This window comes from Chelmon rostratus, chromosome 17 (assembly GCF_017976325.1).
Source record: "Chelmon rostratus isolate fCheRos1 chromosome 17, fCheRos1.pri, whole genome shotgun sequence".
Taxonomy (NCBI): Eukaryota; Metazoa; Chordata; class Actinopteri; order Chaetodontiformes; family Chaetodontidae; genus Chelmon; species Chelmon rostratus.
Window position 1 is genome coordinate 4,010,891 of NC_055674.1, and position 14,497 is coordinate 4,025,387.

The window sequence follows — 14,497 nt, forward strand, 5'->3', positions numbered from 1 at the left end:
CGTCATTGGCGCGCGACACGGCGCTCAACCAAGACAGCGTACTGGAGAGAGCTGCCAAAAACATCCGCTGGAGAGGATGGCTAGCTAAAGAAGTTATCCAAAAATATAGTAGTACGCCAACAAGTCTTTGCTGTTCTAAGCAATATATAGGTAAGTTATTAAAACATTAAAACAACGCAATTTCTTGTTACTAAAATAAGTCAAGGTAGCTGCTTTAGCTAACAATAATTTACTATTGCTAGCCTGCGCCCTCCATCATGGCAACATTAGCAAGTCATTAGCTAGAATTGAGCGCTTCTTGTGACGAATGTGCTTTAAATTACTCATTTGTTTTTTCTTCATATGTTCAGATTACTCCGTTTCCTATCGTTGTAAGTCATCATCTTAGTGTTTGCATTATAACCACTATGAATGTTGATTGGTTTAAACCTTAAGAATCAGCTTGAAAAGTATCATCACATAAGCCAGCACTAACTACTGAGAGGTCCTCTGACTGGTAGACTTTACATTACAAGATTTAATAATCACTTTTATAAGTAACAATTTGCATACATACTATGCATGAGGCAAGACAAGTTAACACGCTTTACATGTGCTAAAACGCGTTTCATACAGTAACGTTATCATGTTGCCTATCATAATTAAGTGTTTGTTTTCTACGGATGTGTGCTATTTTTGAGATTATTATACATATTGTCTGAAAGACCTCTGAAGTGCAGTAGTGATAGTAGCTCTTATTGGCAAAAACGATTTAAAAACAGTAGTAGGGTTCTGTAGTACCCTTAATATCTTACAGATACAGTACAGTTAATCAGACATACAACTGTACTGTTGTCTTTGTTGGGCACTGTAGAAGATCCAAGTATTCATCAGTATTGTACAGATAGATTAGTGGAGTGGTGTGAGAAGAATTCACTTGTTATTAATCCAAAGAAGATGCAAGGAATAATGTTCCATTCAAGTCTTATCCTCCACCAGTTACTGTCTATAACATACATACATACATATTGAACAAGTTTCCTCCTATAAGTATCTAGATCTATGTGGATGCTGCTTTTTCTTGGAGTGCACATTTGGATTATAATTTGTAGTAAGGTACAAAATGTATTTACTTTTTGAGGACATCAAAGTCATTTGGAGTAAACACACAGATGCTGTTATTATTTTTCCACTCTATAATACAGAGCGTGGAATCAGTGCATGGTAGACTGACTAGACTGCTACATATATGCACAAAGATTGTGTCAAACACTCACGTCACGTCTTCAAACTGTCTATAACATAAGAATGTTGCCTCTGGCTGGTAGTAGCCCATTAGACTGCATGTCAGTGTTTGTCATCAAACAGACGATTTAGAGTTCCACAAGCTTGACTGAACAGGTAGTCTGTCAAATTGTTGAATCAGAGTTTGACTGAGTAGGCCTCAGTTTGCCTGTTTGGACAAACTATTGAATGTGAAAGTGAGTCATTAAATTGATTGCACTGCAGCTACATATATTCGTAATGCCTGATGTAATGTATGTTTGTAGTATTTGTTTTGTTGTTTGGCGAAATGTGTGTTTTGTTATGTATGTGAAACACTGTGCACCTTGGACCGCTAGTCAAACTTCAGAAAAATATTCCAATAATGAAGTGAAATCAAATCAAATAAGGAGCACAATAGACAAACCACAAGTGACTTTTGTCCCCAGCAGGAGGAGACCAAACTGAGACATTCACTCCTTCACAGTTTTTTTCACTTGTGTTCACAGGTATTTCCTGGCCGTCTTTTCAGCAATTCATATGTAACACATGAAAGAGGATCCATGTCTTTTCTTGTACGTGTTTGCCAGGTACCTCCTGTTTCAGACATAGATTTATAAGACCAATGAAATGGAATGCAAGATTTAGGATTACATTTACAGTACTCAAAAGTTTTTTATTGATATTTCTATTGAATTTTTTCTTTGGTCCAGAAAAAGACTTAATCCCTGTAAGAGAATCAGCCTATGATCTATGACAGCTTTCATTGCAAGCAGCAAGAAACTATTTTTATCAAGACAGGACAATAATGCACAGTTATATTTATAAAGTTCTTACAAAGAGCAGTGTGCCTCATCACCTAGCACTGCTTGTGGATAAAAAGGCTGCATGAAATCAGCTTTTTGAAAACTGTCTTTCTCTTCTACACAAGTGACAAAGTTACTACAGCTGCAAAGTCACCATGAACTATCTTCATTCAAGTGCTTTAAATGTAGTTGTGTATCTGTGGAGCATTTTCTTATTCTTGCTTGCATTTTCTCTCTTTCCTCCATGTCTGCCGTTAACCCTCTGTGTCTGTCAGCGCTGGGTATCCGAGAAATTGAGTGTGGAGAGCCTGCGAGATTTGGAGTTATTTGGAGGTGAGACACACTGAAATACAACAAAAGGGTTCAACATTCCCAAACCACTGCTTAACGTTATCATCTAGCCTATCATAATTAAGTATTTGTGCTACTAATAATAATAATACTAATAATTTATCAGAGGATGGTGCAAACAAAATCCTTCTTTAATTAATGTCTCATGTGGCCTTGTCACATAAAATGTCTGTGCGGTTTGATTTAATGCTTCTTGTGAATGTGTTTATCTTGCGTGTTAAAAGGTTGCACACTTGCTTTTGGCTGTCAAGTATTTTAATTTGCCATTATACCTAAATTTGACTTGTGGTCACTCATGTGTTTGACCACGTATGCTTTGAATTCAATCAGAACTTCTGGCACCTTAGATATAGATATAACAAAGTACAGAACTCAGTGTGTTGTCGAGCTTTAAGATAGCAGTTAAGCTTGAGCCAGCATGTGCTAGTTTTCAAGCTTTATTGTTGCACTCATGCTATAATGAAATTACTATAAATATGAGCTGATAACTGGGAAAACCTTTAATATCAGTCGTAGTTGCAAATAGAAGCTGGGCTGGTGCATTGGTCCAATATAGTATAATGAAATTTCAGAATTATAGCAGTCTAAGGATAATCCAAAGTAATGGTTACATGTACGGTCACAGTAACACAATTCATTTTACAAACAGAAAGTAAAATAAGCACAACAGGATAAGAACAAGTAATTTAATTAAATTCTTGTTATGAAGAAAAGTTTCCAACTTTATTTTTTAGCTTAGTCTTGCAACTTATACAATTATTCATGACTGCAACTTAAAGCCAGCAGAAACTTTTGGCAATTGAGATTTGTGACAGGGTGTTCCTGGTTTGGTACGGTTTGCAGCTTTTCAATTCCTAAAGATTGTTACAGTGACATTTCACTACACATGCAGCATTCAGTTAATTTAATGAATGATTCAAGGAACCATAATGTTATCAGCTGGCTGCAGGAGCCACGGTTTCAGTTAATCAGACTGCAGAGAGTTTGTTATGTTGAACTCTGTACAGCAGCAGCAGGACGTCTCTGTTCTAACCAGAGTGTCAGCCTTGCCCACTCACACTGAATTTATCTCAAGTCTGCACTACCAGCTCATTCACACATGTCAGATGAGTTATTATGTGTTGAAATGGTGCAAAACTGGCGGGTTATTAGAGGCAAAGACTGTCACTCATTTCAAGACCGGTGGCTTTCCGTTTTTGTTCCTGCAGTACCTGGATAATATTTTTGTCACAGCATAAGTATAATGTAATGATGGCAGTAGTTTAGAGATGTGTTTGGGAATAGTTCTATTCAAGATTAGTGTACCAGGCAGCTCAGAACAAATCTACACCTCTCGATCCACAGAGTAGGTCTGCTGACAAACTTGGTCAAATGTTTCATTGTGTGGTGGATCTGAGGACCACCATGGCCACACTTATGGCTTATGCTCACACAGTTGTAGAAATGAAACACAGAAAATACCTGACGTGGGACCTAAAACTGGGATACATCCTGTTTTAGTTGTGGGCTACAGCGTTGCTTCTCTAGGGGGATTTGAGGTGAAGTGTCTTTTTCATCCTCACAGTTTTTAAATTTGGTTCTCATTCACTTTTTGCCACGTAGCTTTGCCCAGTAGTCTCTGAGCTGAACCACCCACCTTCCACTCAGGAATCTGTCCTGTGCACGACTGCAGAGCTGATTTGATCAGTTGAATTTTCAGAGAGGTAAAAATAAATAATTATGCCGATCTTGGTCAGCACTCATATTAGCAAATATGAATCCCAAAATTGTACTAGTTAAGAAAATGGCCTTAAGGCCTGGATGGTTGGTGCTTTTACCATTTTATTTGTTTTAACTGGGCTGGAACCTTTTAACTACTGTCTGTTAATTTCTTTCCAAAATGAAGCTACATTTATCAACCCTGGCTGGTTCCAGTATGTGTGTCAGTGGTTCGTTTATCCTTTGAAGTGCCATGTTTCTGCCCATTAATAGTCACTATCATTTTTGGCACATTGTTGAAGCTTGTGTGTATTATGGAAAGGTTCTGGGGTGGGATTGAACTTTCTTTCTTTGGAAGCTTTGCCTCATTTTCATTTTCTTGCTGGCAGATCATCACTTTTTGTTGCATGTTTGTTCAAGTGTATCATTTCTGTATTGGCTGCGCTGTGTTCCCATTGCCTTACATAATATCTGGGAAGAACATGCAGGCTTTAGGTTGATTGTTTTTAAAATTTTCATTTGCTTTGACAAGGAAATATTGTTGTAGTGTTTTATACAGATGTAAGCACTTTACTGGGGTAATCAGTAATATCTGCATCTCAGTTTAATCACATTTCCACAATTCAACATGAAAACAGTCTGTACTGATAATGATGGGTCACTTTGTGTGTGGTCACCTGAAAAACTGCTGGTTCAGACAAATCCTCTTCGTGATGTGGAAGCCAGCTAAGGCCATCTATCAAATTCTGCAGCCTGCTGCCAGGTGCTGCACTTCCCAGTTCGAGAGCTGCTCTAAACACAGATCCTTCTCTTGTTTTGTGTGTGTACATGTCTTTATGTCATTGATGTGGTTTTTCTACCCCAGAGCAAGCTCAGGGACTCTCTCACAGGAAAGTAAGTGTGGTACTCCTGTCACTGCATCATCATCCCCCATTTGCCTTTGTGTATGTGCGTGCATGCATGTGTATGTGCGCACACAGATTTATGTTAGAGGAATCCACAAACCCCCGAGGCTTTGCACATTTATGTATGCATGAATGTGCAGCTGATGACACACGCTGTCCGTGCTCGTAGCTCAGGAGCTCTCACCTCATTCACCAGGGCTTCTGTTGGGGAAAGCGGGGAAACAATGGCGTGTACAGTCAAGCTTTTTTTCCTCTAAAACAGAATAAATAGTCCTGTCTGAGTCCTCAGTGTGCTGCTAACATACTGTGCTCCGGGTAGCTGCTTTGTTTTGGGTTTTGGTGTCACCTCACTAAAAGTCAAATCGTTCTTGTGAGTGTTTGCGTTGTGACACTGCTTGTCTGTGCTGACGGCCTGCTGTTGATGGTGAACTGATAGTGTCACACTTTGATGTCGGCCACTGCGTGTCCCCGCTGTAGATGGATGGAGTTCCATGTGTTCAGCTTAAGCAATGCATGGCAACCTCTTCTGAATCTGATCACATTTGTACAGTAACCTATGTGATTAGATCAACATTTGCAGACATTCCCTTGACTGAGGGCTGCCGTAGCATGTTTGACTTGGCCGTCATGTCAGTTTTATTGTACAATCTGTGAAGTTTGTTGTTCGTTTGCCTTCACATCCGGAGAACATGGAACAACTTAAGGGATATTTTCAGAGGTGTGTGTGTGTGTGTGTGTACCTCTGATCTTGATCTTGAAGTCACTTCTCACCAGGAGGATACAAATGTGCTCAAGGAAGTGCACTATTCTCATTTTGAATGTGTGTCTTCATTCTGGTCACCATGGAAACAATTCAACTATTCATGCAACTTGCCCTCATTTGCCTCCACGGCTTGCTACTGCAGTCTGTCCATTTCCATCATTTGAATGGCGATAAATTGATGGAATTCAGGAGTCCTCACTGCCAAGAATATTAACTTGTCTCGACATATATTTTTGTGATGTGCAAGTCTAAAACACAGGAAGGCGAGGGCTATGTGTAGGCTATGCTTTGTGACTCTGTATTAATTTGATATGCTGTTTATAATGCTATTATTACAGAAACAGTAGTTAATCTAACCACATATTATGGTTTTACAAATGCTGATATATTGTAACTTTCTTGGGCCATAAATGCAGTTTTATATGAAGTGGATCTATGGTATTGCAGTATGTTTTCATTACCAGACATATAGTAGATACTTTGTTCACTATTGTGCTGATGACGGTTTGGAGCCCCAACTAATGTCCTCTTAGTCTTGTTATTTTGTTTTTTCTTTAGCTAGTGCCAGGGGTCATGCTAACGCACTGTGACTACACACCTCCCCCTGTCCTTTGGTGATCTTGTAACCGCTCTCACACGTATGACCCACCCCCCGGTAGTCACTCACAAGCTCTAACAGTCCTGCACTGTAGGATGTGAAGTCTGTGTCACGACACATCTTCATTCACTATGTTTCCATCTACCTCCAGGCCCATGAGGACAGCCAGGAGAGTCTGACCTCCCTCCCACGGCAGGACACCATGGGTAGCTTCCTCCCTGACAGCAGCTCCTATGAGCTGCTCACTGTTATAGGTATGTAAAGGCACCTGGACTTGGCTGTTTGTACTGATTCTAAGATACACAAGTTTCATTCAGCTTTTTAATAGCAGCAAGCCATTACAAGCTGTATTGGCTAAACCACGTCCTCTTGTGACATTATGTTAAAAAAGAGAGTGATAAGTCTCCAACATAAATTGGATTTTTTTTGTTTAATGAATGGTACCCAAATGGTAAAAAAAATATTTTTACACTTTGCATTTTAGTTTGTGGACTGTAGCTAAATTGTACCATTGCTAAGCTATGCATTTGTTTGGATATTTTACAACATCTTGACCTCATGAATATTCAAAAACCAAGGACTAGAGGACACTTGTGTAACAGTGACATGAACAGATATATTAATGAAGTCTGTGTTTTAGGTCGGGGCTTGGACGACTTGATGACAGTGAACTTGGCTCGATATAGACCCACTGGGGAGCACGTAGCCATCCGACGGATTGACTTGGAGTCATGCACTAATGACATGGTTACCTACCTGCAGGTCTGCACCAACACTCAATCCCAACCCTCTGCCATGACTCTGCTCCCCTGTAGTCTTTGCCTCTTTCTTGTTAGTGGATAAATTCCCCTTCTTTCATCTCACTGCTTCGTTGTGAATTCTTACACAACACTTGTGTCTGTGTTCTGATTAACGTTTCTGTCTTTGAGTCAGAATCATCTTCTCTTCCTGTCGTCTTGACATGATAAGATGTAATTTCTTTTTCTCTACCTTCCAGGGTGAACTACATGTTTCAAAGTTGTTTCACCACCCCAGTATTTTACCCTACAAGAGCGTCTTTATAGCTGAAAATGAGCTGTGGGTCATCACCCCGTTCATGGCTTATGGTAAGAAATACACTTGATCGCAATGCATTTATATATAATGAGTACTGTATGTTATTAGTATTTTAAAGTAGCCCGTACTAATAGAGGACAGCTTTCTCATCAGGATTATCTGTGTGTGCTGGTCTTTCAGGGTCAGCCAGGGATCTGATCTGCACACATTTCACAGATGGTATGAGTGAGCTGACCATCGCATACATTTTGCTGGGCATGCTCAAAGCTCTAGAATACATCCACCACATGGGATATGTGCACAGGTAAGATGCACTTCTGCACTGGGTTTGTAGGGTTTGTATGTAAAGGCAGACTTGTCTTTTTGTATCGTGGATCATTTTCATGCCAAATCCAAATTAAACAAGATACTTGAAAAATGTTCAAGAAATGTGTTTGTGGAATTGTCTGATACTCAGGGTGGATACACCATGTGACACAGTGTGTATGCCATCACTCAAGCACTCCGCTGAAAACAAACTAATGACATTTTATTAGGTTTAGGGGCGCGTGGAGGAAGTATTGGTGCAAGTTTTGTAGACAAATACACCATGAAGCTGTTGAATAAAAACCTTCCAGGTGATACTGGAAGATTTTCTTTGGTCAGCTTTACACAGTTGAGGAGAATGCAGGCTGACCAGGACTAACAGTGGTTGGAGAAGGAGTCATCATGTCATAGTTCATTAATATTTATTTTTTGTGCTGGTTTCTGGGCCTGTATACTTATGTTGGGTTTTAATAAATTCACAATATTGATAAACCAACATGCCAATCTAACCATACTTATACAATACAGGTCAGTATGGTTTGCAGTGTCTTAACTGTCTGTGGTTATGTGTAGGAGTGTGAAGGCCAGCCATGTGTTGATCTCAGCAGACGGACAGGTCTGCATGTCAGGTCTGCGGAGCATCTTCAGTCTGATCCGTCATGGCCAGAGGGCCAGAGTTGTTCACGACTTTCCCCAGTACAGCGTCAAGGTGCTGCCCTGGCTCAGCCCTGAGGTGCTGCAGCAGGTACAGTACTGCATTCCTCCATAAATAAGCATTATATGCTGTTCTGCAGCCAGAGTTCAATGGTAACATTTCTCCATGCTGCATTTATCAGGTAAATTAAAAGGAGCTAGATGTGAAACGGTGATTCGATTGAAAGTAAATGTGGATTTTTTTTCTCAGAACCTGCAGGGCTACGACTCTCGGTCAGACATCTACAGCCTCGGCATCACAGCCTGTGAACTGGCCAATGGACATGTACCCTTCAAAGACATGCCAGCTACACAGGTGAGAAGAGACCTATCAGTTTATCTGTTTGTAGCCAGTAATTTAGTCACACATAAGAAAGACTACTTCACCCGTAATTGATTGTAAAAAGATGGCATTGTTAATCTGCAATTCCAGTTTAATTTTAAAAAAACCTTTGCGTTTCTTGCACAAACACTAAAGAGTAGAATGGCTAAATTAACCTTGTTCAGTTTTAAAAAGTGTGGATTGACGAAAGGGTCGTATCTCGTCAATTGAAAGGAAAAGATCTGTAAGCTGATTTCCTAAAATCAAAGGGTAGGTAAACTTTACACTCCATATCCACTTCACTTCCACAGATGCTGCTGGAGAAGCTAAATGGGACTGTGCCGTGTTTGCTGGACACCACCACCATCCCTCCAGAGGAGCTGTCGCTGAAACCGTCTCGCTCTGGTGCCGACTCCGGGATCTGCGAGGGTCCAGGAGCCGGAGGTGTTCGGCACTCCAACGGAGAGCCCTCCTCTTCATCAGCGGGACACCCCTACAACCGGACGTTCTCCCCACTCTTCCACGCCTTTGTCGAGCTGTGTCTACAGCGAGACCCAGAAAAGAGGTTGAGCTTCTCTTCCTGTATGCTACAATACTGCACAGAACATGGTGTAGACTTTTTTAGGTTTAAGACATTAACCCTTTTCTTTCCTTCAGGCCGTCTGCCACCACTCTCATAGGCCATCCCTTCTTTAAACAGGTGTGTAAGATACCAGGTTAATCTTGTTATTATTTGTTACTGTGACCCTTTTTACCTCTTACTTTACAAAAAAAATAACTTTTCAGCTTATTAGCTAAAAGCAAACATTATTATTAATATTTTTCTCCACCATGCCTTTCCTGTTTCCATCGCCTTACTTTACTAAATTTGGGGGCGAGTAAAAAGATCCATTTTCTTAGATATGATACATTGCTAAAGTAATATTTAAAGATTGCCCTCCAAATGTTTTTTTTTTTTTGCCCTCTCAGATCAAACGCCGGCCCTCGGAGGCGCTGCCTGAGCTGTTGCGGCCCGTGTCACCTATCACCAGCTACGAAAGCTCCCAGCCGCAGGACTCTCCCTCTGGACTGGCCAGTCTGGAGTCGGGTCTCAGCCACCTGGAAGTGGACGACTGGGACTTCTGACAGTGGAGGACTTGGTGGGGAGACACTTGTCGGAGTCTCATGGGAAACTCTCTGAGCATTAAGGACGAGATTTGTTTTTGTAACTGTCCCCTTGTAAATAATTCACATCTCAAACTAAAAAGAGTTGCTGTTCTCAGACAGAGGTTAAAAGCCAGCAGCCATCTTGCCTCTTTCTGATGTCTCTCACACGCTTTTGTTCTCTAGATATGCACAGACTCTTGCACTGCACTGATGGCCTCTCTCTCTATGTCACACACTCACACCTGTTTACAGATTGTATTCACATGACGAGCCCCCTGGAAACACAACAGAGCTCCTCTGTCCTCGTGCTGAGGTTTCAGAGGTGGGTCTGTGGATCTGGATGTAGCCTAAACCTAAAGATTCTCATGAAATGAATCAGTGGGAAGCTGCTACTAAATATTCACAGGGGACACTCTACCTCTTGTTTGAACATGGCCGCTTGATGTGGTCCATCTGCTCAGTGAGACCACCGTAAGCGTGCACACCTCACAGCTCACTCGGCCCTCTCTACACCAGATGGGAGGTTTCAACTTATGTCCCGAGGGTCAACTTAATGAACAGCATGTATTCACGTTTCTTAGCTCTCTGCCTGTGTTATGGAGTAAACTACACCTCATGCTTTACACATCACTTTTGTTGCAGAGGTTAAGCATTAACATCTGTTTAGTTTAACCCTCAGAGCTTAGAAGTGTATTTCCTTGAACTTACTAGGGTGTGATGTTACTTATGTCAAACGTGAATGTTACATTGGTGCTTGTTTTGTCTGCTTGTACATTTGAAAGTGAGGGCAAAGCAAAGTGTTGCAAATGTCAAACTTGACTTTTAACAATAAACATTGTTCACTTTGATGTTTTAACTTGATGGTACCACAAAGTGAGACAGTTACCTTTAAAAAAAAAAAAAAAGCGATTTTATTGCAAATTTACACGGACAAACACGTAAAGGGAGGGTTCAAAAGGCTGAGATGTTGCTAATCTTCCTCGTCTGAAGGTGGCTGGTCTGTTGCAGCTTGATGTTTCTCCATCTTGGCCATCACATCTGGAATAAAGGGAAAATAGTAGAAAGCATGATTGAAGGGAACAATTAATATGAATTATTCTCAAAAGGACTTAACCTGCTTACCTTTAGCAGGGTTGAAGACACCGTTGGTTTGAGTGTTGCACACATAGCAACGCTTGGACTTGCGGTAATGCTGAAGAGCGCAGGCCTCACAAAAATAGTGTCGACACCTGGGAGACATTTGACTGGTTAACACACAGCAGCTGCTAATGAACAAAGCGTAGAAGCAGAGGAAAAGAGGCTTACTTTGTGACGATGGGGTTCTTGAAGGACTCCCTGCAGATGAAGCACTTAAAGGGCAAATCCTCCTCGTCACTGCTCACCTCATAGTTCTCATCATCTAGATGAAAGCACAGTATTGTTCAGGAACTGCTGATGCAGGCACATGAAATTGTCATGAACTCCTCCTGAACTCACCATTGGCTCCGTATCTGCCCTCTTCCAGTTCCCTCTCAATCTGCCAGCCATGTTTGTAGTCTGATCGGTCGTGAAGGAACTTGCAGCTGTCTAATGGCAGGAGAGAAGAGCATGAACACGACAGCGAATGGTGACAGTCTTAGAAAGTTGTACTTAGTTGACAGATGACTGATAATTTAATGGTACAAATCTCGCACCCACCTCCAAAACCACAGAAACCAGTCTCCTTGTAGTCTTTGCAGATGTCTGGCTGGTAGTCCCACCTGACTGTGGCTCTCAGGTGCTCAGGGGCCCGGATTGGTCCTTTTCTGTTTAAAAGGTTGAAGGTAAAAGTGTATACATCAGCAATAACTGATTACCTATGAGCACTCATAGGTGAAGAATGTCTTGCATTTGTACTCACCTGACCATGCCAGAGGAGGCATTGCCCATGGTGGTATCTTTTGGCTTGATGAACTTCTGGTAGTTGTTGATGCCGCGGTAGATTTTATCGTCCTCTTTACCCGTCAGCTCCTGTTGAAGGAGAAAAAAGGGTTCAACCACTACATAGGAAAATTGAAATTATCTTGCAGAAAAACTGGGTGCATAATTTAACATTACTTTAATGCAAAGGCTGGTGAGATGGTCGGTTTCAGGTGCAGTTAAACAACATTTAGAACTCAACTGAGCAACACTTTTCCCTAATTATTGATCAAAGAAAATTAGTTGCCATCTAATCTGGTGACTGGTTAATTGTTGAAGTTATCTTTCAAGCAAAAATGTCAAACATTTGCTGGTTTTAGCTGCTTAAATGATAGGATTTGCTGCTTTTCTTGGTCAATTATGACAGTATATGAAGAGTCTTTGGGTTTTGGACAAAAATAGCAGTTTAAAGATGTCACTTTGGGCTCTGGGAAATTTTGTGAAACATTTATTTTACAACAAACTTTTATATAGACTAAATGGTTAACAGATAATGAAAGTGATCATTAGTTGCAGCCTGAACTGAATATTTCACTAAAACATATCAAAATGTATGAGGAAAGACTTCATAAAAGTATATACAAATAAATTGTAGCTTTTTGCAAAAATGTGAAATGAAGAATAACATCAATTAATCTCTTACCTCTTGGACTTTCTGACTCCTCTCAAAGATAGCCTGCGCGTCCTTGTCTCTCTCTGTGTCCAGTTGATATGTAGCAGTTGCGCCCATGTCCTCGGGTCCCTCTGGTTTCTTTTTGGGGCAAGATTGACAGAAAAAGATTTCTACAGTATCGCCATCAAGCCAGGACACTGTGGCTTCACGACAACATACCGGCACAAAGAGCCGAATCATCAGAGCTCAGAGAGAAAAAAGTTTCAACTTACTGCTGAACGTGTGGACTTGTAGGCAACAGTGATCTTCTTGTCTTCTTTGTCATCTTCACTTTCACTTGAAGATACAGCGTCTCTCTCCACTTTCTTTGACTAACAGGGACAAAACAAGGGTCAGGCTTACTTCACTGTTAAACTCAAAATGGGTTCTACAGTATTATCATTGTTGTTGTTATGGTACCCTTTGAATCATGGGGTTGACTCGACTTCCCTTCTTCTGTCTTCTGACAACACAGCTCTGGTCTTCATCACTGTTGCCGTCTGAAAAAAAGGCAATCGAATGTATTATTTTGAGATTTGTGTTACAGTCGAAGTGCGGTTCTCTTGCAATGGTAAAAGCCCAAACGTTTTACATCTATCATTCAAGCCCAAGGGTGGGGATGGCTGACACTAGATCTGCCAATTTCTGTATTATTAAGTTCTCAAACGACATTTGAAAATATGTCGACTGCACAAGCATGTCGTACTCTTCCAAATTCCGAGGGAGCCGGAACGCAGCACAACAGAGGGAACTGTTCATTAAATTTAATAGAGACGAACAATTTCGCAACATGTCCAGTCTACAGTCGCTTTCATCTTTCCGTCGTTCGTACCGCGTTTGGCTCTTATCAGGTAAATGTCAGCGTCATTATTAAAGACAGGAATACAATAAAACACAAACGCTTGCCAGTAACTGTGAGCTAATCTGTGTGTCAGGACCGTTGACACAGCCACGGCGTTAGCAGCACAGCTGATTCCCAACACGAAAAGCACTGGAAACATGAGCTAAGTAAGAAATTACTACCTTTATCGCTGTCGCTTCCTTTTCTCTTTCGTCCTGAGAATTTCTTGGTAGATTTTTTGAACAAGAAAGTGCAAGGACCCGCTTTTGGCTCTTCTGAATCCGCCATCTTCCCTTCAGTATATAAATAACCGCTGTCCGCACAGCGCCATCTAGTGTCTCGGAGTCTTTCAAACGCGAGCGAGGCTACTTACCTCCTGCTGGTCAAGAGGAGAATCGCTATTGCCCATAATATTATTCTAAAACCTAAATATTAATACATTAAACGAATGCCTTCGCTGCTTACGGAAATATGACAATTGTATTGTGTCAATAAATAGACTATGGGGCCCATAAGGGACTGTGGTGTAGCGTTTAATGTTGTATTGTTTTTCCTTCTGCCTGTGTGGTATGACTGTGTCTTTGATTGCGGTCACTGTGTATGTTAATTATGTATGTTCAGTTTCCTTTGGGAATCTATATGTCTTTTAAAAATGATTGAACTCTGGAAACCGCTGGGATATCAGACAAAAGTCTACATCTACAGGTCAACCGAATAAACGAATGATCGCCACTGATCTGAAAGTAAAGATCTGACCAAACATCAAACGTGTTTCGCTTTAAGCACAAGAGTGACTGTTTTTTGTGCTTCTCTGTCACAACAGTTGTTAGAGACGCGTTAAAAATGTCCACATAAAAAAAGAGAAGTCTGAAATGGGGAACTTTATTTTTTGTTCTTGAATTTTCAATATATTTCCAGAATAGTCAAAAATATCATACAGTCATGTATGTGTGAGCAGATAAAATCAAAATAATGTGTGCAGTAAAATAAATTAACTAAAAATTAACAAGGTAGTGGGTGTTTTTTATTGACATCTTGAAAACAATTTAGTACGAGTGCACAAAAACACGTGAAGGCATCATTTCCACTGGTCCTCAGCTGTGCCAAATGCATGACGTACGCTCAACACAACCGGAAATAAAAGTGGAAATAAAAGTATCATTATTCGACAATCAGCACA

General features: G+C 40.8%; 2 protein-coding genes across 4 annotated transcripts; one reads left to right on the forward strand and one right to left on the reverse strand.

Moving 5' to 3' along the window:
- The first annotated feature begins 28 nt into the window (after positions 1–28).
- Positions 29–10,750, forward strand: strada (STE20 related adaptor alpha). 3 transcript variants are annotated; one of them, XM_041956587.1, is made up of 13 exons: positions 29–150; positions 1,752–1,817; positions 2,324–2,381; positions 4,963–4,991; positions 6,515–6,617; positions 7,004–7,125; positions 7,361–7,469; positions 7,600–7,723; positions 8,299–8,470; positions 8,630–8,734; positions 9,052–9,305; positions 9,398–9,440; positions 9,710–10,750. In XM_041956587.1, the coding sequence occupies exons 2-13, from the start codon at positions 1,806–1,808 to the stop codon at positions 9,863–9,865; spliced, it is 1,287 nt and encodes a 428-aa protein (XP_041812521.1). In that variant the 5' UTR covers positions 29–150; positions 1,752–1,805; the 3' UTR covers positions 9,866–10,750. The 3 variants fall into 3 exon arrangements, with proteins under 3 accessions (XP_041812521.1, XP_041812520.1, XP_041812519.1); XM_041956586.1 differs by lacking the exon at positions 4,963–4,991 and having other exon boundaries at positions 1,752–1,832; positions 9,710–10,749; XM_041956585.1 differs by lacking the exon at positions 4,963–4,991 and having other exon boundaries at positions 9,710–10,749.
- A 24-nt stretch (positions 10,751–10,774) lies between these two features.
- On the reverse strand, positions 10,775–13,630 carry rnf113a (ring finger protein 113A). Its single transcript, XM_041956588.1, has 10 exons — positions 13,500–13,630; positions 12,897–12,976; positions 12,710–12,808; positions 12,468–12,575; positions 11,766–11,875; positions 11,564–11,670; positions 11,363–11,452; positions 11,192–11,285; positions 11,009–11,115; positions 10,775–10,924 (listed from the first exon to the last, which is right to left on the reverse strand). Exons 1-10 carry the CDS (start codon positions 13,603–13,605, stop codon positions 10,857–10,859), a joined length of 969 nt encoding a protein of 322 aa, XP_041812522.1. The 5' UTR covers positions 13,606–13,630; the 3' UTR covers positions 10,775–10,856.
- Positions 13,631–14,497: the final 867 nt, after the last annotated feature.